The 24,078-nt window shown below is 42.0% G+C and overlaps 1 protein-coding gene across 5 annotated transcripts in view; it reads right to left on the bottom strand.

Annotated features, from left to right (window-relative positions):
* Positions 1 to 13,674: 13,674 nt before the first annotated feature.
* LOC112456860 (protein artichoke-like) overlaps positions 13,675 to 24,078 on the bottom strand; it is a 155,662-nt gene continuing 145,258 nt past the window's right edge. For all 5 annotated transcript variants that reach the window (XM_025019627.1, XM_025019628.1, XM_025019624.1 and 2 more), the window contains 4 exons: positions 22,495 to 22,889; positions 18,651 to 21,743; positions 17,517 to 17,854; positions 13,675 to 16,853 (listed from right to left, as the gene is read on the bottom strand). In XM_025019627.1, the coding sequence (XP_024875395.1) occupies positions 16,293 to 16,853; positions 17,517 to 17,854; positions 18,651 to 21,743; positions 22,495 to 22,798 (4,296 nt within the window). In that variant the 5' untranslated portion in view covers positions 22,799 to 22,889 and the 3' untranslated portion in view covers positions 13,675 to 16,292. The remainder of the gene's footprint in view (positions 16,854 to 17,516; positions 17,855 to 18,650; positions 21,744 to 22,494; positions 22,890 to 24,078) is intronic.

Genomic DNA, 24,078 nt, shown 5'->3' with positions numbered 1-24,078 from the left:
GAGTCAATAGTAAAAAGAGCCATAAGTAAAAAGGCATTCAAAATTATCCATCTATTCTCTTTCACTCAGCAAAATCGCGACACTGTTCCCTTTAGTGAACGCTGTCAAGATATAATTATAAATTGAACAAACCGAGGTAATAAAAAATAAGATTGACGCTGCTAAATAATAAAGTGCTTAATAAAATTCTATCGATTCTTTTTAACGCTAATAAATACAGAATCAATTATATACGTATTTATTAGTATCGATTTTATATAAATATTTTATATAATAGAGGATACAAATGGATGGTAATACGTAATTTTTCGCGAAAAACGAGTTTTAAATGTTATTCTGTCTCATTTGGAATAATTTATTGGAAGCCATATACGCCGTACTTCACGCATACTGATAATTTAATGAATTTCTGCAATGTAAAAAAGGTTTAATAAATAATATCCCGCATCCGTGCGATAATATATATATATTTCAACGCCAGTTTGAATCTCAGGAAAAATACCGGTTATTACCGAATTCGACGGACGGGTCACCTCCTGACTTTTCAATGGTGCCGACGATCTGACCGGATAAATGATTAAATATTCGGCAATTAGCCGCATGTGCTGCGAGAACGAAATATTTTTTCGTTGTATCCCGATCGCGCTCGGTCCTTTCTCTGTAATCAACGGCCAGGCGCAGTCTCTCATTCCCCTTTTCACCTCCTCTCTCGCCCTTGCTTGCCCGCGTCCCCTTCCCTCCCGGTCTGCTCGAAATACCGCTTTTAATCGGTCTCTCGTATATCGCGGCACTTTAACGCTACATCTGCTAATTGCGTCGGTAATGGCGTTTCTGGGATTCGACGCAAATTTGCTCGGTCGTCCGTGCGATTTTGCAAAATCGTCGCGTGAATACTTGATAAGCCATACTCCGCTTACATTATCGCGGGGCACACGAGCACGCGCGCCCACGCACGCACGCACGCACGCACGCACGCACGCACGCGAGCGCACGAATGGATATGTGATATAAACGTTGATCCGCTTGTAGTCCCAGCAATCCAGAAATCGTCGGATATTTTCAGCAGCCTCCGCGGGAATTAACGTCGAGAGCGAGAGATTAGTTCTCCCCCAAGGGTACGGAGCAAAAATGAATGGACCGCTATTATTTTGCGCATTAACGTACCTACCCGTTCGGACGCGCCACGCTGCTGATCGACTGTTTATACCTGTCGAGGAAGACTGAAAATTATGCGAGTTGCCGCGCAAACTCGATACACATCTAATATCCGAATTGATTATCGAATATATTACGATCGCGAGCTCGTTATTTCGCAATTTGCTTCTCTCGATAATTAATTATCTGCACGAGGGACGTTACAATCGTTATCATTAGCGATTTCATTGCATCACCCTTGGCGCTATCGCACCTTCTCCTCGTTTATCGTGCCGCGCGTTGCAATTGCATTTCGAGAATTTTTAATCCTTTTTGTCTTCTTTTTACGGGAGGTCTTAACGCGACGTAGACAGAATTATGCAATGAAATGAACTTCCGCGCGAACCCTTTACGCGCAATGCTGGAGGGACGCGAACTTCCAAGCCTAGCAGAAACTTTTTTCATATCTCTAAAATTATTTTTTGGAGCATCATAGAGACTAGCGAGAGTGGCGAGTGTTATTACCGTATCTCGTATCTGCTCGTACTGTGCGATATAATATTAATTTAGTTTCACCCTCTGTATTTCGACGTTTTATATAAATTTCTCTCATAAAATGTTTTTCATGAAACGCGTATGTTCGACAGTATTTTAATAAATTGTTTGAGTGTATGATATATATTATGCGCATAGTGCTCAATTAGGCGATAATCGAGACGACGTTTTACAATTCGGGATATCTTGTGTGCATCTACATTTGTTCTTAAATCACAGTCTTCATAACATGTACTTTTTGGTGCGTAGAGACAATTACATGTACATTTATGTTTCATTAGGGCAGTAATATTCTTTCGAATTTACTCGATCAAAGTTCCCTTCGCTCTCTCTCTTCTTTTCCTCCTCGCACGTAATTCGGAGTTTGCCCGATTCCGCTGCCGAAAGGAGGGAAAACAAATTATTCAGAGTTCGTTATACCGACGTTGCGGATGTGGGACTCGCGTTTCCTCGATAATCTCGGCCGTAATAATCTCGGGGCGTCCGGGGTGTCCCCGGGCGTTAGGCTAGAATCGCGCGCTTCGAAATGCATGGAAATAGGAAATCTCACGATCCGCTCGCAATAAGGTCTGCACGTGATCGTTGCATCTCCCGATCGCGCTGCACCCTGCAGCCTCCGTAGAATTGGCCGGAGACCAAGCGGAGATGGGTGGTCTTATCGTATTTCGCTCGGCGTTTTTCTCCCGCCTTATTTACGTTCTCTCCCTTTTTTTTCTCTCTTCTCGCTCTCTCTCACTTCCATACATATCCCTGTCGTTGTCGTCGGCATCGACAACGACGACGGCGACTACGACGGCGACGGGACCCGTTGTGCGCAGACGACGCTGAATTATTTACAAACTTTAAAGCGCGGAGGTAAAACCGAGCCGACTACGTTACGCTGTCCCGGAGCCAATGTAGATGATCCCGCTCCATTTTCAGTAAATGTTCATAGTTCGTAGTTTCATAGCTCGCGACATCCCCGAGGGCGAATTTACATTCGCGACGCCATCATACACGATCGCGTCATGAAAGATGGACAGAGATATACAAGATTTATCTACCTTACACAATTTTCTTAGCTACACCCACACACACAAACGATTTAATAAAAATTATTTATGTGTTCGCAACATTATAATATACAATATTTAAATGTGAATGAATTTGAGCCAAGTGAGTACCGATTTTTAAGTGACACGTTGAGTGTCTCTAAGACATTCAACGTGTAGTGAGGTATTTCAAATTATCTCGTTGCCGAGAATCATGAGAATTAAGAGATATTATCGCGGAAGCGTCAAAGAGAACCGTCGTCGCTATTCGCGCCTGCAAGTCAACCCGAGTCGAAATTTTTCTCCTATTTTCGACCTCAATGTTCAATCTAGCACCTACTTTCGACCAAAATGTTCTACCTAACACCTACTTTGATACTTTAAGCAGTCACATCACCCTATTTTGAATCTCTTCAACCTCTTCAACCTCTGGCTCCTATTTAGAATCTGACAATTCTGTTTGAAAAGAAATCATGCTCCTACTTTAATGTTCCTAACGTTTTCTTAATTTATTTATTGCATTTAGTTTATTTTTATTATTATAGGTTTATTATATTTTTGATTAAATATTATATATGATTTATTAAACGTTTATAACAACGTTTATAATAAATGTTTATAATAACGGTTCTCTCTATTTATTAATTTAATCAAAAATAGTAAAAACAAAATTAAAAGGAATTTTATTAGGTTAATAATAATAGTTATATTATTGATAACTAAAAAAAATAATTTTATATATGACGTATAAATGATTATTTATATAAAATTGTATTTTTCTATATTATTTTTTCCTTTTTTCTCTCTTTTTTCTTTATTTATTAAAATAATTCAAAATAAAATTAAAAGAATGTGTATATGTATGAGTACGCATGCGTATATGTGAAACTAAAGGTAGGAAATTTTAAATATATACAAAACTATTACAAAACATGTTTCTTTTTGTTATTACTTCTTATAATTACTTATCTTCATATATTTACATGTTACTAAATTTACGATAATTGAATATGGACTGGTATTTATTTATTCAAGCTCTTGCCCAATCAGCAGACAATGTTTTTTAAATGTGTTTTTAATATTCATTTTTTATTAATTATACATTTGTACAATTCATTGTAAAAATAATATTTATTTAATGTTTATTAAATATTTATTTCACATTGATTATTTATTTGAAGTAATAATTTAGAAAAAATATTTATTAAACGTTTATTTAACGTTTATTTAATATTTGTTTTACATTAGTAAGTTATTTGCAATAAGTTAAAAAAACATTTATTTAACATTTATTCGACATTATTTTAATATTTATTTTACATTAAACATTAACTATTTATTTGCCATAATGAATTGAAAACACATTTATTTAACATTTATTCGACAGTAATGTAATATTTATTTTACATTAATTATTTATTTGCAATAATGATTTAAAGAAACATTTATTTAACATTTATTTAATATTAATTTAATATTTACTTCAGATATTGCGCTCGAATTCCTTCGCGTTTTGCAAACGCCCGATCGTTTCATTCAGATGTAGATGGCGCGACGCGTGAGTCGCCACTTTCAAAGCGCCCCCACTCCTTCCTCGCTCGGCTCGCTCTCGTTCAGTCAGTTCAGTGTCATGGCCGCTCTTGCTGAGTTTCTTCGGACGAGACGAGTACGTTTTCCTTCTTTCGTAACTGATTGAGCTAAGCGGCACATATTCTGGAGACCAACCGAGCGAGATTCGACTTCCCAAGGAGAGCTCACCGCCAGGAAAAGGAGAGCTGCGGCAGCTCGCGTCCGAGAGGAAGAATTGAGGCGAGGAGTCCGGTCCAGCGAGCAGGGCCCTTCCGATATTCTCATTTAGGACGCCATATTGGAAGATCGACATTGTTCGTAGTAGTACAAGGAGCTCTGCAAGGTTAATCTCGTCTTGAGATCTTGGAATTGCTCTTATTCTTGTGACTCTGGTTTATATTTTGGCCCTAGAATTTATCTCGTAGACAAATGCAGAGGCCCCCCCTCTCTTTTCTTCTCTTTTCTTTTCTTACTTTGATTTCAATCGGTAATCCAGACTCCTTAATTCCGTATTATTAATATTATTTGTTAAATGGCATTTGTGATATGCGATTAGTTATTTGGTATTAAGGTATTAATTTTAAGTTTTATTAGTATTAAGATATTTCATTTTAAGATACTCACAATCAGTATCAAGACATTTTTCAATTTTAATTTTAATTTTGTTGAAACTAAATTTTAATTTTAATTTTTATTAAGATACAATACATATATTAATTGTTTTAAATGGTTAAAAATTTATTTTTTTTTCGTTATGATATAATATGAGTTTAATTTAGATAGTATGCAAGAGTACATGAACAAGTAGATAAAAAAGTGTAAACAAATAAATATATGTTCCTTTGTACCTTAGAAACAAACGTGTGCGATCTCTTAGATTTTTTCTGACTCTCCCCCCTATATGCTATTTACCACATTATCATATTAACATGCTCTATGTCATGTATATTATCGGTGACTTGCAGTGGAGTTTTTATTTAAGTTGTGTTTCATATGGTTAATAAAAAAAAGATTTATTATATAAATTTTATAACATTATTAATTGTGATACATGTATGTCTATATGTATCTGATTAATTAACAATGTTATAAAATATTTTGCGGTAATATTTTTTTAATATTAAAAATCTTAGATTCTAAATAATAAATCTAGATAAATATTGCGTTTAACAGAGCAACGAGATACGACAACATAAGTCAAAGTCACAACCGTATCTCGTTGCTAAATTTACCAAAACCTATACTATATGAATTACCGATGATGTACGTGATATGGAACATGTTTCATTACGATTTAAAAAGTAGTAAAAATTAATACATTGATAATAAAATGTACTACAATAAATGTTTTCTCCAATAGTCCTAATAAAGTATTCTTTTGAATTCAGTAAATATTTTATTAGGTTTAGAAAATTTGTTTCAATTAGATGAATAATTTTTTCATTCGAAAAATATTAACTGAATTAAAAAAATACTTTTAAGGATTATTGGAGAAAACATTAATTAAAATTTAGTACATTTTTCTATCAGTGTAGGATCTAGAGGGTTTTAGGAGGTTTAGGAGGGTTTTACCGATAACTCCTCTTTTAAACCTCAAAATGGGAAACAGTCCGTTTTCTGCCGTTTTCAGGCACAAAGTAGGAGCTAAGTACAATACAATTAGAACCTATCAAAATCCTCCAGAATCCTGAGATGTGAAAATAAGAGGTCGAAAGAAGGAGTAAAATTTCGACTCGGGAAGACAATTCTCGGCGTGCGGCAATTCCCCCGTAATTTTCCTTCTATCATCGACGCGCGTTAGGCACCTGCATTATGAAGCACTCGTACGGTCATTCTCGTAACTCACTCTGGCGCGTCATTAATACCCGGGCATTCGCCGTACACGCCTATATCACGCGGCATTATGACGGTAGATCGATTCCATTTAGAACCCGGGGTCCGGCCAGCGAACTTGCCAGCCCCGCACTCAGGTTACAATTCGGGATTTTTGTCGGTGGGCCGCTAAGCTCGGAAGATGAGCTCTCGCCTATTCTCAGCGCCTTCGTCTTCTTCCTTCCGATTCTTTTCGCGAACAATGGGCGCGTATGCCGAATTTCCCCGGGGGGAATCCGTCGGACTTGGCGTATATGTATTACCCGCGTGATTTTATGCGGAACGATAGATCCGATTCGACGGCGCGACCGCGAGATTATTATTCTGAATATTAATAAGAAAGCGTGGATGCGCCTGTTAAAAAACCAAATGGAGAGCAAGTGGACCGACATGGCATTTCTCGTTGTTGCGTCATTCGATATTTTAGAGTCTCATTATCGTGACGTGAAGGGGACATGTTATTTGAATAATTTTAATTTTATACCAAATATTTTACATATTCGGGCTGTGAACATTATCCCGAGTGACACATAATGTCCGTTTAACGAATTCACGGAAATAATCGAGAATTTAGTTAAAAAAGTTCTTTTAACTAAATTAAAATGTATAAAAAACGTAACTATTTATTACATAAGAATGTTGTCGTGATACATATATTAAATAAACAAGTTTTTAACTAGTCCCTTAAGGCACTTGGAGAAGATAATCTCTTTGAAGGATCTTCTTGGAAGCACGCCACATTTTTTCCCGGAACATTCTGTATTCCTCGAGCATCACGTGTTTCTTGCGGAAGGGCTTTGAGCAGCAACTCGGCTCCTCGTCGCGCGAGAGGAAATCAACGCCGAACGCTCACCCAGCTTTCTCCTCACGGACCGGTAAATCTTATTTTCCTAAAAGTCAAAGATGCAGGCGCGGCAACGCCTCAGACGGCATGCGGAAGCTCTTTGATCTTTAGAATCTTTGACTGCTTGCAAGTTTCCGATATTACAAGGCATTTTTGCGGCGCATAATGACTCGGGACTACTGAAATTTGTGGCGCGACGAATTATCGCAATTACATTTATAACTATTATTTGCGCGAATGTGACGAGACATGTCTACTTTGTCCGGTGATTTGCCCTGGTGACGGACAAATGGATTTTTGTCCTGGTGGATTTTTCGAGAGGAAGCTCCGGAGGAAGAGGAAGAGCCCGGAAAAAGCGTGGAAAATGTCAGCCGAGATTTTTGGATGTGGATAATGCGGGATTGATGTCGCGGCCTGGCTCGACTCCCCTCCCCGGTGTAAACTTTCGGCGACCGAACTTCGCGGATTCGACCGGAATCGAGTTAGAAATGCGGATGTCGTGTCAGGAGCCACAAAGTCGACGTGCTGAAAGAATGAGATTCTCGTCGCGAGTTCGATCTCCCCGCAACGACCGGCATGGGTAACCGGAGTACGTACCTAACGTCGCGATTTCGCGTATACTTGGTTTCCTCGCGAGCGAGCGAGCGCGTCTCGAGGGACAGCGTTATAGAAATATTCCGTGATTTCACCGCTCCGCTCCTCGAGTCCCAATTACGGTAACTTTGCTTGCCGCAAGTTCGCGCGATTCCCCGCCGCGGCCGTGCGCTCGGAATTAAGCATCTTGCGGGGCCGGTCCAGGATTTCTGCTGCGCGAAACGTATTATCGACGTTACAAAACCCGTTCTCTTCTCCTTTGCTCTCTCTCTTGCGCGCGCGCAAGTTTCCTTTACCAACCATCGTCTGCTACAAGCTTTGCCATATACACCGCAAAACCGCTTACCGCGAATTGCAGTCTCGGCGTTACTCAACAAAAGCTTCGCGCGGTGCACGGGCCGCGGAGTCGGGCGATATGCATACTTCATAAAGCGACGGGGTACATTGATTCGTTTGTGCGTTGTCGCCGCAGCCGCCGGCGCAAGACTTGGGAGGTTCCCTCTTGGTACGGCGCGCAGCTCCGCCGCGTGAACTTAAGCGAAACGGACGATTGAACAGGACGGAATGGAAGGCAAGACGGAGAGTTTTTCTCCTCGCGGCGTAAGAAGAAAAGACCGGGGTAATAACGACGAGCGCGAAATTATTTAAACGCGAACAAGTCGGATTGAGAGACTCTAGGGGAGGCATAAATTAGGAATGAAGTTCCCTAAAAAGATCACGATGTAGCCTTAGAAGGGATGCCTGACAATTGCAAGATTTAATTTTTTATCAGTCACTCCACATTGACATTGTGGAGGAGAGCTTTGGAAAATGTAAAACCGAATTCTCTCCCTTTTCTCTCCCGTCAGACGATTGTAAAGACTCGACAATAATTTGAGTTACCTAAATCTAATATTCGCTAATTCGCACGTAAAGTCCGAAGTATGAATTTTGTAGGAAAAATATCTTTTTCTCGCGACGCTTTCAGATTTCGTCGAAATACACTTGGCATTATCATCGACGTGCCCGATTCAGTTCTGCTAAAGCAAACAAAGTTTTTCTGGGCACACAGACCCAGTAATCAAATAAGCCCGACGCGAGATTTTCCGGGGGAAAAGCAGAAAAACGTCGCGTCAACATCTCGACTGTCCCAGTTGTGCAGTATTTGCTTGTGCTCTGACTTCGTATACGCTCCACGCCTATATGCGCGATAGAAAATACAGGCGTTCTACTCGCCGACACAGATCCCGTATTAACCTTATTACGAAATTTTCGTAGCGTTTATTTTTTGCACGTCGCTCCGGATCTTTCTCGCTTGACTTTTTCCCCAAAAGTTTCCGACCGAAACTTTTGCGCGAAGGTTTATATGCGTGACCGATTTATATAGCAGCAGAACTTGCCGAGCTTATAATAAACGCGTTTTACCGTCTACTAAACGTCCAGTTTGACTTATTCCCATAATATCGCGCGAGCACCGCGAAATCCGTGTTGCCCGTGTATCGAAGTTGTGACAAGGCAGATATAGATTATGCTCACGAAAACCTTTCCTTTAACTTACAGTTACGCGTCTCATGATTTACAGTTTTCTGCAGCCTCCATATTTTTGCAGACCACGCGTGTCTAGATGAAGCTTGATGATGAATCATTTCTTTTTCAAATTTTGAAAGCGTCAGACCTTGTACTGCCAACGTTGCGAATGAATAATAAAGCCTATTTTTTATCTAACTTTGTACAAATTTTAATAAACTTCTTATTGAAAAAGTCACTTATCAAAATACTTAATATAGAAATGTAGGAAGCTGATAATAGAACAAGAAATCTTTTTTCTGCAACACATCAAAGTCTTGATGCAAAGAAATGGCTCGGTAGTGGAATGATAAAAAATGACAGTATTATAGGACATTCTGTTTTAAAAATATAATAAACGTTTACATTAATATAATAATCGCAACATCGAAAACATCGAGACAACATCCAAAATAACTACGCGGAAAGAATGGTTTTGTTGTATCTAAACTACTTATCTAAAAATTTAATTAGATACAGATCTGAAAATAATTTTGTTGCACCATATCAAAATAATTAAGTAAAACACTCAAACTGATTGCTAAAATATCAAAATTTTTTACAGCATTATCATCACACTTCAGCGACCTACTACAATTATTTTAATGGTGCAACAAAATTATTTTCAGATCTGCATCTAATTAATTTTTTAGATAGCTAAATTTTTAGATACTTTAACAGAACCGTTCTTTCCGTGTTTAAAGAAAATATGGTTAAATCTTCAATCTCTGGGTTTGCATTGAAGAAATGAAAAGAGACCGTTTGTTTTTACTTTCGTCACGAATCCGTTTCTTCTTCACTCCAATAAAAATCAAGTGATTAAATACATTACTCACTAGCTAAAAGATAATACCTGGATATCACTGAACGACGTACACGCTCGTTCTTCTTCGCGTTCCAGAGGAATCTCGGATTTTTGAAGATGTACACGTATATATGTGCCGGCATATATGTGTGAGCCCCGCCGAGAAATCGATCGATGCAATTATATGCTTGAGTTGTTCGCGATACAATAAGAACGTCCAAAAAAGTAATGGATGGTGCAGATTTTAAAACAAAATATTATGAATGTCTGACTTTTAATCGATTTAATCTCCTTGTATCGCTTACGACTACAATAATAATTAAAAATTGATCTGTGCGCCGCGTTTATTTGAGTTTTTATACTTAATGGAACCACTACTAAGGCGACATGCAGCGACATGTCTTCTAACATGATAATCAGTATATTTTGCAATTACTCCGTGAACCATCACGCCAACGTTCAACGTTGCGCATAACGAAAGTTGGACGCAGAATATACTCTTAAAAATGCAGAACAATTAACTTTTTTATCATATCTCCCGTTAAACAGGATGAAGTAAACACAAAAAAGTTATTTTAATTACGAAATAATGCAAATAATGTATATGACGAATAAATAATAAATATGACAAACAACATACGAATGAACGTATTCTTCTCCCGCGCGCAATTGAGCAGGTAGCGCGTATCATGAATATCGAGAATAGCGTGAAAAATGCAATAAAGGTATGAAATTTTAGTTAAATGTACCGCGTGCATGATAATGTCACGTATTAAATTTGGAATGTAATAAGCTCACTTTTAGTCATTTTGAAGTACCTATTCATTTAAATGAAAACTGTACATAACGCATTTGTATTCTCTCGCAAAATTTCCGTGCCAGATAAATTCTGTCAAACGTTGTAGAACACTTCTCACTTTCTTTGTAATCTTTCTTTGTAATATTTCTTGTTGTTGTTTTCAAACATTTATTTTTATAACTGAATTAATGTGATGAGATATAAAAAGATGTAAAAGAAAGTGTTATTTTCGTAATTTTGTACCTATTCGCGAAATTGCTTAGACACTGTTCATTAAACGAAGCGTGGGAAACGGAAAAATTGATAGCGACTCGAGGGTATTTTTTGTTTTAGTCCGTGTCATCTTCTTTTTACGGTCAGCAATTTGCAGACAGGTGGCACGAGAGCGTGCGATAACTCACAGTCTTTAATCATTAAACATCCTGTACTCCTGCTTAAGTATTAATGTCCCTTTTTGGGTACCCTGACAGCAATAAATAACGTCCGAAGACATACAAGAAGACACGGGTCCCGTAGAAAAGGTTAAATTACGAAAAAAATATATCCTTGTCCGTTGCATACGATGCAGTGGAAGGAAAGACGTGATAAAAATAAAAAAATCAATGATATTATATTTACACACAATAAAATTGCGATTGTTTTCTTAGCCAATCGATCCTGAGGCAATACCGGTGCTCGACCGAAACCTCCCCCCTCCCCGGCCGCGAACAGCCCTGTTCGCGCTCAACCAGACTAATTACGAATTTCCTCCGCTTTGCCGGAGAGTTAATTAATTAGCTCACATTAATTACAGTTATACGAGAATAATTGCTTTCTTTTTACCGGCAACGTAGTAGCGCTCAATCGTCCGGGTGTTGTTCACCGCGTAATGTTCCTTGCGCCAGCTTCCGTCCTCGCGCCCGACCGGCCGGAACCGCCATCGGCGCGGCATATACGCGTGTTCTTAACGGTGAGTTTCAATTTCCTGGCCACGGGTCACCGCCCTTGCAATTCCGGAAGAACGAAACCGGGACGCGCTCAGCCTCCCGGAGCGCACCCGAGAACAAATGAAATATGCAGAACGCTTCTACCTCTACCTCGCGATCCAACGCGGGCTGGTAGGCGGTAGTCGCGCGGGGCGCGGCAAGCGGCGGGGAGGGGTTAATTGCAAGGAAATACGATAAAGCAGACGGGAAGCGTTTCGTCGAGACGCTGGAAAATTTATACGAGACGTAGGGTACGAGTTTAAAGAGGCAACCGCCCCCGTCGTCGGTGGCGCGGACGCCGAAATAAACGAGAGCAGGCCGCATACTTTACGAATTCCGATTGCGCCTCTCGGGAGCCACAAGGCTTCCCGTTCCCGCGGACCTCGTTATTCGCAGAAATGTCTTGGCATTTCATCCCGTGGTGTTCCGACGTTGATAAGACCGGAATATCGGTTTTATTGGCACATGTACGAGCGATGGGCATTCGATGTTGTCGCTATTTAGGTTTCGTGTTCGAATATGACGAATAGCTTTGGTGTCCGTTATTACGATCTTTTCCTGCGTCGAGCATCGCATTCTAGGCGATAAATTGAGAAACGCGATTTTAATCTATAACATAAAATAACACAAAATTTTAAGGTAATTATTTAATAGAGGGGACTCTCTCATCTCTGCTCCTCTCCCTCTCAGACATTTACTTAATGTGCAAATATGTAAAAAATGTAGTATTCGTTCAGTTACAGTTCAATTCAACATTAAATACATGTTTATATGATTTATTTTATTTATTAATAACTCTTTCATAAACAATAAACGACAGCTAAAATCTTGTGTCGAAGTTAAGATTATTATAAAGCTGGGCCCCCTATACTAAATAATTACCAATTATAATAAAAAAATTAACGCTCAACTCTTTACAGTTATTCACTATTTCTCACAAATAAGCAGGTAAAATATTTCATTTTCATTTTCGTCTGATCGACTGGTCTAAAGAATCAAGGAATTTGGAGAATTCCTATTTAAAGAAATTTATGCAGATATAGTTTGCCAATTATATATGAACTATTACGATATGCTACCGTAACAGATTATATCACGTCAACTCGAAATAGGAAATTTAAAAAAACTAAAATGTTTAATTATAAAAAATATTTAGATTTTTTAATCGCTTTTCAATTTAATTTTAATTTGTAATTTTAATGGAAATTATATTGAAAATCGATTTGAAAATATAATCCTTAATCCTTATTCAAATAATTCTCTCTAGATGTTTTTGCATTATACCGCGAAGTTTTCATATCACTGACTTATCAACTTGATATTATCCTTTGAAAATCGATATGAAAGCAATAAAGAATTCTGTGCAGCTTACCGTTAATAAGTTATCTTCATCCTGTTCTTTGTGACGGCAGGTCCGCGATGGAGATTGCCTCATATTCGTATTCCGTCTGCCGAAAAGTTGTCAATTTATATCCACCGATACATCGGCGGGTCCATTTGTGATTGCGAATTCGATGAAACTCGTCAAATCGGCCGATATCGCCGATGGAAATTAATATATTCTATGAATCAATCTCGCTTCTCCGTAAGCCATACTCTATTGGAAGTCTATATAGGTATAAGGCATAACGCGATAGAGAAAATGTAATCCCCGCCGTGCGTTTGGAATATACCTTCGTAAAATCGGAGGGCATTTATACGCGCGATCGGGTAGTAAGGGTCCGCGAGATAGAAGACGACGGGATAGAACTGCCGCGTCGTTCCTCTTCGCCGTATACACGGAGGGGCATGTAAGTAAGAAAAATCTCAGCCCGTTATGATTCAATCTCGTCGCTCGGCGATATCGGCCCCGGACGGATTAACACGTCTCTCCTCGTTCGCTCGCACTCGCGCGCGCGCGCGCGCAGCAGCAGCCACACGGGAGATGAAAAACACCTGCTTACAAAAGAATTTGCATTTTTATTACAGTGACGTATGTATATATTACAGTACACAGTGTGTAACGAGAACGCGCATACATCGTAGACCTCGCGCTGATTTCGCCAATCCGCGCGCGAGATTTCGCTCTCCTTCTCCCTGGACTCTTCTCCTCTCTTCACGGCCGGGAAATGTGGAGGCCTTTCCCGCCGGCCGATACCGAAACGATCCGGTAACGTGATAACGAATTACCGTTGAACGCATCCGTCGTGCAGCTACGTTTTTTTCTCTCGCAGCGCTGCATTTCGTATAACGACTTTTCATAACGAGCTCGCTGGATATCGCATGTCACCTCGATAATCATTTCGTCAAAACGCCGATACGGGATTCGTGTCGACACTAAAAATTGTCCCGCGCTAAACGCGATGTTTCGTTGCATTTGCGACTTTAATACTCGACACGACGATTATACTAATCGGTTAACGGCGATATCGAGCGAGTCAATCTGTTAATCTAAATCGATTCCTGAAAAACCGTACCACATCTGGGCGCGTCATTCATTCCTAATGCAAAATGCATTACATCGGTCTATCGCGATAAAAGTTCTGATGGATCTGGCCTCGTTGGCCTCCTGAAAAATCGGGGGTGGATCGACGCGCCGACGCTAATTCGACTACTATTGTTGTTTCGCTATTTAAGAGATCATCAGAATTTTTATGATAATAATCTCGGTGATATCGACATTCTTAACCATTGAATACATAGTTTTCCCGATACGTATGTATCTATATACAATCGTTTCACGTATATTTATAAATTCTAAACACGATCCATAGAACGTCACCTTTAATCGCCGATTCTCCAGCAACGGCTAGCGTTCAGATGCAAATAATTTGACCCAGAAGGAAAAGACGAAAACCTAAAACAGATTCGTGTATAATTTTATATCTGACCTATCGCACGTTTATTACCTTCTGCAGACTTTAGCAGAATATTTTATCTATTTATTGACAAATCAATATTGTTTTCGCGTTGAAAAAATTCATCCTCTATAAATATAAGCAATAAAAGAAATTATTCATATCTTGTGTTCGCTGTGAAGAAAGTTCACTTAGCATCGGGTGCTCTTGCATCTTATTTTACAGAATCCCGCTGGAACGCTAACCGAGTGTGGGATATATTTTCTTTTAAATTTTATATACCCCCTCCAGTTTTTTTGCATCTCTTACTCTTTCATCGCCGGAGGATCCGGAATCCGTCGTGCAATCGATCGCTCGCAGGGATGAGCAATTTTTCCCGTCCCGCCACCCTGATGATCCGCGCGCGGCCCAATCGGAAATTGATGGTACCGTCGTACCGCGGGCGTTCACCGCAAAATGGCGCGCCATTTCGCGAGATCGGCGCGTGGATGACGTTCTAAACCACGCGGTTTGCCGAGCCATTAAGAAAACACAATAGCCACTTCACACCCGTCCGATCTCATCCGCGAGTGGCGGCCCCCGGGATGACACGTAATAACGCGGTGTTTAGTCGTAAATCGTTCGGCAAAGTGCGCGTCGTGTGTTACACGGAAGCAACGTCTATCTATCGTCTATTTCCCCCCGTTGTCGTTTACAGTCGTCCGGGGAACACGCGCGACCCTTCGAGATCTTCATACACTCCTCAAAATTTCATATTTCTTGAAGAAGACTGAGCGTTATATTTTACACAAAGATGCGAGGGAGCTTCCTCCTCCTCCAAAGGACCGTTCGGCATCCGCGAATTCAACCGATTTCTCGTGGATAAAATTACACTCATTATGTTCAGAGTAAGCTTCTTGTATTTGCCCAACTTTATGTTCTATGTATATCGCACGGCTTTAGTCTTTCAGACGGCGCGTATTGATTTTTATACTCCGCATTACTAAATTCGAAGATCCAATAATGACCCAAAGCAAAATCCGACAGTGATCTGATCGATTCTTTTTTTAATTTTCTTGATTGCAGAGTTGGAGAGTACGATATCTCTCGTCTTGTTCAAAACTTATAAGATTTTTTTAGAGTATACGAGAAACTGCACCGTGTGGCTCACATTGCTCGTACATTACCGAAATCAATTTCCTGTTCTGTACAATTCTTACGAGACATTTCATCCGTTCGATCGCGTTCGTTCGATACGATGCCACGTGAAGTGATTAAACCTACTTGGAACCGAATTCAGACTCGTAGAAAATCCCTTATAAAATGCTCCGTTACTTTAATAAAGATTCCCATTCGCCCGCGCATTCTTTCACATTCTTTTACACGCATACTCACTCGCTTAAACTCTTCGTTGCCATTAACGCAGAGGTCTGGCATGGCCAGTTGTTTTTGGTAGTGATGCTTCTCGAGAACGACGTATCTTCGTCGAGCATTCATCGAGTCAATGATACGCACTCTTAGTGCGTATTACTTGAGCGCACAGCACTGCTAATTGCGATAATTTCTCAGTTCGTAAAACAGTTCGGCGGTCGTTGCCGAAAATACGACAGTCGGCATTGTCCGTTTGTGGCTCTGTGGCGCGTAAACTCGAAACTCCCGCGAGTCGGGGAGACCTTCGAACCGGTTAACAACACACTCGAAATTCGCTCGAGCCTTGCTCACACGTTCGAAACCTCCACGAGTCGGGAGTTCCGCGGCTTTTCTCATACATTCAGCGTGGTGTTGTTGATGAAATTCGAGTTCTGACCGTCCTGGCTGGTCTGCCTGGTAGCGGTGTGGCCGGCTTCACCGCTCTGTATGCTGAAGTGCCTATACGATATGTACTCCGGCGGTAACGGCTGCTGCTCCCTCTTGACCGCCTCCCGCTGCTTCTTCACTTTGAGGTAACCCAAGACGGACACCAGGAGGAGGAAGACGATGAAGCCCATGCAGCAGCCGACTATCAAGCCCAGCCGCCTCGTCAGGAAGCTGCTGACACTGCCAACGTCGCCCATCGCCGAGCCATCGCTGCTGATTATCGCGTCCGGCGCGTCGAGCGTCTTCACATCGGTGCAACGGCTGGTCGCGGAGTCCGTCATCTGCGAGCTCGGCGTAGACGCGAGTATCTCGACCTGCGTGAAATTGAGCTGCTCCATCGGGCCGTCCTCCATCCGTGACGTCATCCAATTACCGAGACCGAATACACAGATCAGGTAGCGAGTGTTCGGCGACAATTTCGAGAGTTTCACCGAGCGCGCGTTCGGCTCGAGTATTTTGGCACGTACCTGAAATTTAGAGCGATAAAAGTGACGCCACGTTTACGGGGTTTCCGAATAAATTTAGAGAAAAAAATAATATATTAGTGTTCTCATAAAAAAAAATTCAACTTTTTATAAATATATCCGAAATAGCTCTTTATTTATTTATACTATCTAAGAAAAGAGCATAAATGTTTCCTATAAAAATATATATATTATTTTTAAAAAATATTCTTTTAATTATTATTTTATTCTTTTTTCAGTTACTGGAATAATACAAAATTCTCTCTCGCGGAATAATAAGCGCACAGCGATTGCACGTGCGAGCATACCGCCATTATCTAGCGGGTAATCACTGAAAATGGGTAAATTTGATTTCTTTCGGGGAGTGGCGAAAATACTTAATCCGACCGAAACGCCGCGTCGCTTTTTTGCGCGTTCGCGCCGATCGATCAGCGAGAACGGTGTCGGATGTGACGACACGTTTTTGCGAAGGATGAGCTAGAGCCTCGTCGAGAGAGACAGAGATAGACAACGAGATTCTCGGCTATATCGATTGAATCAAACGCCATTTACACTTTACATTTTATCCGCCCGTTCGATTTATACCCCATGTTGTACCCATGTTCGCTTTTTAGGAACGACATGTAACGCTATACACAATTAGAGTGCCTGATGTTTTTTCGGTACCTCGTCGACATTGTCCAGGGCGTGATAGGCCACCTGGTAGCCGCGCAGGCCGGAATGATTCCTGCTCTGCCACGACACCAGGACGGAGAACGGCTGGATGTCCTGGATCGCCAGTTTCAGGACCAGCGGTGCGGTGCAGAAGGCGTGCGGGTCCAGATCCAGGAAGACCAGTCCGCGCAGCTCCGGCGGCTGGTCGCATCTCAACAGGCCGCCGTCCACGTCGTTCATCCTGAGCCCGCCCCCGCGATTCCGGCTCATTCCGCCGCCGACCAACTTCTGATGGTCGCGCAGCCATTCCCAGAGCTCCTGGGACTCGCAGTCGCAGTGCAGTGGATTTTCTACGCGGATTTTTAATGTCCGTGATTATCTTATGGCAGAGCTTAGTCTCGACATTTACAAGCGTATTATTATCGGCGTTTGTTCCGGTATAGTCTTCGAAAAGTTTTTATCGTACCACAATGTAATTGTCGTGAGAGGCGGAAATGTTTGGATTTGCCGTAAGCGCTGCGACGTTTACGGCAACCTAAATTACCGTGACGTTATAGCCGCGCAGGCCGCGCTTCCCGCGTCGAATAGCACCGTGATGTTTTGTAACGTAGCTCGCGATTGTGTGCTCTACGTTCATATCGTTCACTCGACGTCGAGGAGCTCCGAGTGTAACTACCCGACGGGGTTATTTTCGACTGTTCCGCTCGCATGCGAAGATACGCCGGCGGTGAGTTTTGCATGCGACCAATCATCTCACCGACTGAGATTGCTATTGTCGAACATAACGCGATACGATCCGTGTGAACGGCGTCACGTGTGCTTATACGTGCAAGCAATATCGTCGTAAGAGATTTTTTTTTCGTGCTAACTCGCAATAAACGGAAAAATAACAGTTTCAAAACGTGAAAATACTTTATACGGGAAATGACTTGCGGTTCTCAAAAATAAAAGGATGGAAATTGAAAAGAGAAACGGTCATCCTATTACAATTTAACGAATGATAACGAATTGTAATAAAAATGTGTCGCACGATTTCTTTATATAATTACTCTTGTAATTTCGTGTAAATCGCAAGCAAATGAACTTTCATAAATACGTAACGTAATAAAATCGAGACTTGTGAATAAAGTAATAAATTGTACCTACCCTCGGCCCGTAAACTCCGTATTTGCGTTTCGAGTGGTCGAAAGGCATTCAGCGGTAAGTTCGCTAAGTAGTTCCTACTTAGATCTAAAATCCTGAGCTTCTTCAGCGGCTTGAACGCGTCCGGCGAGATCGACGATATCCAGTTGCCGTAGAGGTGCAGCTCGGCTAAATTCTCCAAATGCTGGAACGTGCCCTTTCCCACTCCGCTTATCTGATTGTACGAGAGATCGAGTACCTGCAAAGCTTTAAGGTCAGGCGGAAAGTCCTCGAGCTCTTTCAAACGGTTGTGCGTGAGATTCAGCAGTCTGAGGTGTTCCAATCCCTTCAGTCTTTCCTGTGGCAGTAACTCCAATTCATTAACACTGAGATCCAACGTGAGTAAATTCGAAAGGCTACGAAACGCGCTGGGCGACACTCTCGATATCATATTGCTGCTCATGAAGAGATGCATCAGCGCGGGAAACGCCTCGAAGTCTTGGCTGGTAACTATCGTTAAGTTCGTCCCGGAGATGTGAATTTCCTGAAGAGCCGGATACTTCGCCTCCGAGCTGATCTCGTGTATTCTCACGAGGGGATTAGCCGTGACGTTTAGCCAGGCCAGACCGGGTATATTTTGTGCCGTGAGTGCAACGGCGGGTATTTGCCGGAACTTATTAGCCGCGAGCTCGATCTTCCGCAGCATATTCGAGCGAGCGAAGAAATTCGCCGGAAGAGCGGTTAAGTGATTATGACTCAGATCCACGGATATTAGGCGGGAGAAATTGACGGAGGCGAAGCCGGTGAGAGACATGATGTAGTTGCCGCGTAGATCAAGCTCCCGTAAACTGATCAATCCATTCAGTCGCGACATGTCCACGCGGTGAAGAACGTTGTTGGCCAACGAGAGGAATTCCACTGTGGTGGCGTTTGCGAACACATCGTACGGGATCTCCTGGAACCTGTTGCCGTCGAGCTTGACCTCCTTGAGCGCCTCCAGGCCCAGGAACAGCGTCGCCGGCAGTACCTTGAGTAAATTGTAGCTGAGCAATAGCTTCCCCAGATTCTTATTCTTCGAGAATATCTCGGCCGGCATTCTATAGATTTGTGACGAATCCATCGCCAGATGTTGAAGAGATGGCAGGCCGTCCAAGGAGTTCGCGTTAATCTGACTAAAGTTGTTGTACGATATTCTTAAGACTCTTAATCCCGGTATGTCTAGGCGGTCCAACGCCGTGGCAGTGAAATGATTGTGCTCGAGATTTAACTCGTAGAGATTGTTTAGTCCGCGAAAGGCACCGTTCTCGATCACGCTGACGGTGCAGTTTTTCAGGTTGAGCGTTCTGATCGGCAGCCCTTCCTGAAAGATCTTATCGTGCAGCACATTCAAATGATTGTTGGCCAGATCGAGGACTCGCAGTCTTTTGAGGGCCGTCAAGGCGTAAGGATCTAAACGGCGTAAACCGTTGTCCTGCAAATAAAGTTCTTCTAGCTCGTGGAGCTCCGAGAAGGTCTTAACGGTCACGTGGCTCAGTCGGTTCATACTAAGCTCCAGGAACTTGAGCGCCTGCATCGGTTTAAAGGCGGTGTCCTCTATCCGCGAGATAGAATTATTCGTGAGATACAGACGTTCCACAAGCAACAGGTCACGGAACAATGGAGCTTGAAGACGAGTCAGCCTATTATGTCCAAGCCACATGATCCTGACCGAAGCCTGGCCTCTTAATGAATCATTATGTAGGACGCCGAGTCCATTGTTATCTAGTTGAATGGAGACCAAAGAGCTACCGCTGTTTTCGCTCTGGCCGACGTCGTTCGACACTTGGAACACATCACCGAGCACGGCCAGAAGGTTACCTTGCAGATTCACATGTTGCAGGCTGTGCAGAGATCTTAGCGCGCCAGTCTCCATGTCCGTGATAGCGTTGTTTTGCAGATGTAGCTCGAGGAGCGACGGTAGCGGTGCGAATACGCCACGTTTCACTTCAGTGATCTGATTATCCTGCAGCCGGAGCTCGCGCAGCTGCTTCGCCTTGGCGAACGTGCCCACTTCGAGCTCGCGGATGTTATTACCGTCCAATGACAAGGTCGAGAGATTTTCGCAGTGCTCGAGAAAGTCGCGCGGCACCTTCTCGATGTAATTTCCGCTCAGATGTAACTGCGCTAATTGACCGAGCGTCGCCAGGCCGCGCGCGTCAATCCTCCGGATGGCGTTTTGCTGGAGATACACAACCGAGAGACTCGTGCTACCGGCGAACGTTTCCGCCGGTATTTCGAGAATGTTATTCTCCGCCAGGAAGAGCTCCTTCAACTCGGGCAGCCGCGAGAACACGCCCCGAATATAGTGTATGTGATTGTGGCTGAGATCGATCGACCTGAGCTTTTGATTGGCACGGAAGGTGGCCACGTCAAGAAACACGATCTTGTTGTGGCTGAGGTCTATCGATTCGAGATCGATCAACGATATAAAGGCATCCTTGTCGACCGACTCGACCGCGTTGTAATAAAGCGAGAGGGTCTTTAGGGACGGACAGCAGCGAAAGCAATTGAGCGGAATGTCCTTGAAATTGTTGCTACTGAGATCGAGGAAGTTTAAAGCGTCCAGTCTGGAATAGCCGTCCTCCGGGAGCTGCGATATCTCGTTCCAAGCGAGCCTCAAGGACGTGAGATGTTCTAATCTTCTTAAGGACGTCATAGGGAATACTCTGATCTTGTTTTCCGCCAGATCCAGGTCCTTTAAAGTGCCCTCGAGCCCGGCAAAGGCGTACTCCGAAATTTTCATGATTTGATTACCCTTTAGGTTCAGTTTAATTAACGCGAGCCCGAAGAAACTGAAGCTAGGCAGCTCGTAAACGAGGTTGGCCTCCAGGTCCAGCGCTTTGAGTAGGCTCAGCGAGGCCATAGCCTTTTGAGGTACGTGAGGTAGTCGACCGGATACGAGTGCCAAGGATTCCAGGCTTTTACTGAGCCGCGTAAAAGCATCCTCGCTTATTTCGCGTATCGCGGAATGCGATATTTGTAGATGCCTAATTTGCGAGCCCGCCGGGAAAGCGGCGGACCGAAGTTCCTCTACTTTCCGATCCAATTCGTACACGCTCAATGATTGAACGAGCGCTCCTGGAACAATCGCGAGATATTTCAGTCAAAGCCCCACTGACATGCTTTGTGAGTTACAATCGCGAAATTCAAAGTTAAATTCTTCTTTTTATTTTTCTTATGTTTATAGGGTAAAGTATTACGCATAAAATATTTTATTAAATATCGATATACACAAATAAAAAGAACGAATTACGCTTTTCAATAAATAAACATTGAGAATTTTTACCATGCATGAAAATGAAATATCTGCGAAATATAGGATGTAATAAAAATAACACAGAATCTAAATTAATAGTATCAGAGGTTTTTTTGAAATTTTATAAAAATATGTAAAATTAAAGAAAAGTATGAATTAATAAATTATGCTATATTTTTATACACATGTATATATAGTCAAATTAATTTATGTGAAATATCTTTTATTAAATTAGCAAAACTAAATGTTCTTATAAGAGAGATATTCCAGAAATACAGTTAAGATATTTCCGAGTTTAATGTCAAGCTACGTGACATTTGAAAAATGAAAGCTAAAAAAATAAAGAAAGTAAGATCTAAAAAATTTATATAGCTTATTAACTATTTGCACAGATACTGAAACGGTCTCTCGAGCTTTTCCTTTTTTTTTATCTTCCACCAGCTGTTTCCGCCAGTATGACGTTACCACCGTTTTACGAACGTACACCGGCTGTTTCTACTTATGTATGCGAGCGGAGTACGTGTTCTCCCCGCTGATCTCCGCTTTTTGCGTGTTGTATCATGGACGGTTTACCTTCCTCGCCAGCGGCATGTATCACGCCGGACAAAGCGTTCCTGAGGGACTCCTCGGTGGCACCTGCGCACTCCAGGAACAGACCGCCGTTCTCGAAGTTGTAACACGGGCAGCCGGGTATTGTGTCCGGTGGCGGACACTTGGCGCCCCTCGCTTCCTGCGTCGCCATGCAGGCCGCCAGGATCACCGAGTAGATGATGCGGAAGCCGTCCCGACGGCGATACCACCGATTGTCACGTTCTCTGCACGACGGGGTCGACGGTTGTCGCCACTTTCGCCTGGTCCGTGGCCGCGTCGTCCACATATTATTATTATCGCACCGCTTCGTTCCCGGCTCGTCCCGATTCGTTCATCGTTTCTCGCACCGACACTCGGATTTCGCACCGCCGCGGGTTCTGCGAACAATGAGAAACATCGCCTGGAATGAAATTGAACGTGAATACGATGACGGGGGCTCGCTATTCTTCGCAAATACACGGTTGAATACGTCGTTCAAATATAAAGACTTCTCAACTTTTCAAGATGTTAAATGTTCAGAAGTGGCTAGAAATACTTGACGGGTTAAACAGTGTCGGTATTTTATTTGATTCTTCGTCGACATAAATGAGACTTCAGATTTAGGCTATATCGGATTCAATATCGAAATTTAATATCGAGATATTCTGTACAGTTGTCAAGAGCGAGCTGGAATTGGAAAATTTCTAAGAATAAGAATGTATAAAAAGATTTCGTAAAGCGAAAGAAGTTTTACATATTTTACATATTTTATCGCGTGAATACGTTTCACCTTCCCTCCCCCATATCTTCCATATCTCTTTCATATGGATCAATTTTCATTGTTCTCTTTCATGATTTACAATGAAATAATGTTCCATATATCTTCTAGATAAAGATAAATGCAAAAGTTTTTCTTTAATTGTAAAATTTGTGTCGCGTTCAATCAATGAAAAGAATTTACTTTGTGAATTTAGTAAATTTTTAAGGCTGCGATGTATTTTACACCCCACGCGAGTGTAATGCAGGATTAATCGTTTCCTGTACTAGAAGGATGTAATATTTAAATTGTGTTTCAGAAGAAACCGCTATTTTTAATTCGTTAAGTACACATGTTCAAATTTATCTTTTTCCCCCTTTTTCCGGTTACGATAACAAGAGAGATTACGAATCCCATGCTCCGTGTGTTTTCTTCTCAGAAATTGTCGTTGCTTGTCTCGCCTATGGCTCAGATCGTCTACAGAAAAATATGGTTATCCTGTTTTCGACGAACCACGAAACATGTACACACATATACTTCCTGAACAAACCTCAATTTTCAACAGGACAAGGTTGGATCCCGGGGGACCGAAAATCCGACGCGTAACGTCCTTAAAAAATATATATATAAAAGAGAGAGAGAAAAAAAAGAAGTCAACAGCGTCGTTGGTCATTGGGCTCCTGTCTCGTTCAAAAGATACCGATCCCGAAGATCAGCCGACCGACGGTCGTAATTTAATGCCCGCAGTAAATCACCGTGGCTCGGGGATGCTGTCACATACCCGCGTGACCCGTTACGATCGGAAAAATATGACCGGATTGGGCGGTTGC

The sequence above is a fragment of the Temnothorax curvispinosus genome, unplaced genomic scaffold, assembly GCF_003070985.1.
Source record: "Temnothorax curvispinosus isolate PA1 unplaced genomic scaffold, ASM307098v1 QBEX01007285.1, whole genome shotgun sequence".
NCBI lineage: Eukaryota > Metazoa > Arthropoda > Insecta > Hymenoptera > Formicidae > Temnothorax > Temnothorax curvispinosus.
This window is presented reverse-complemented; position numbering and strand designations above follow the sequence as displayed.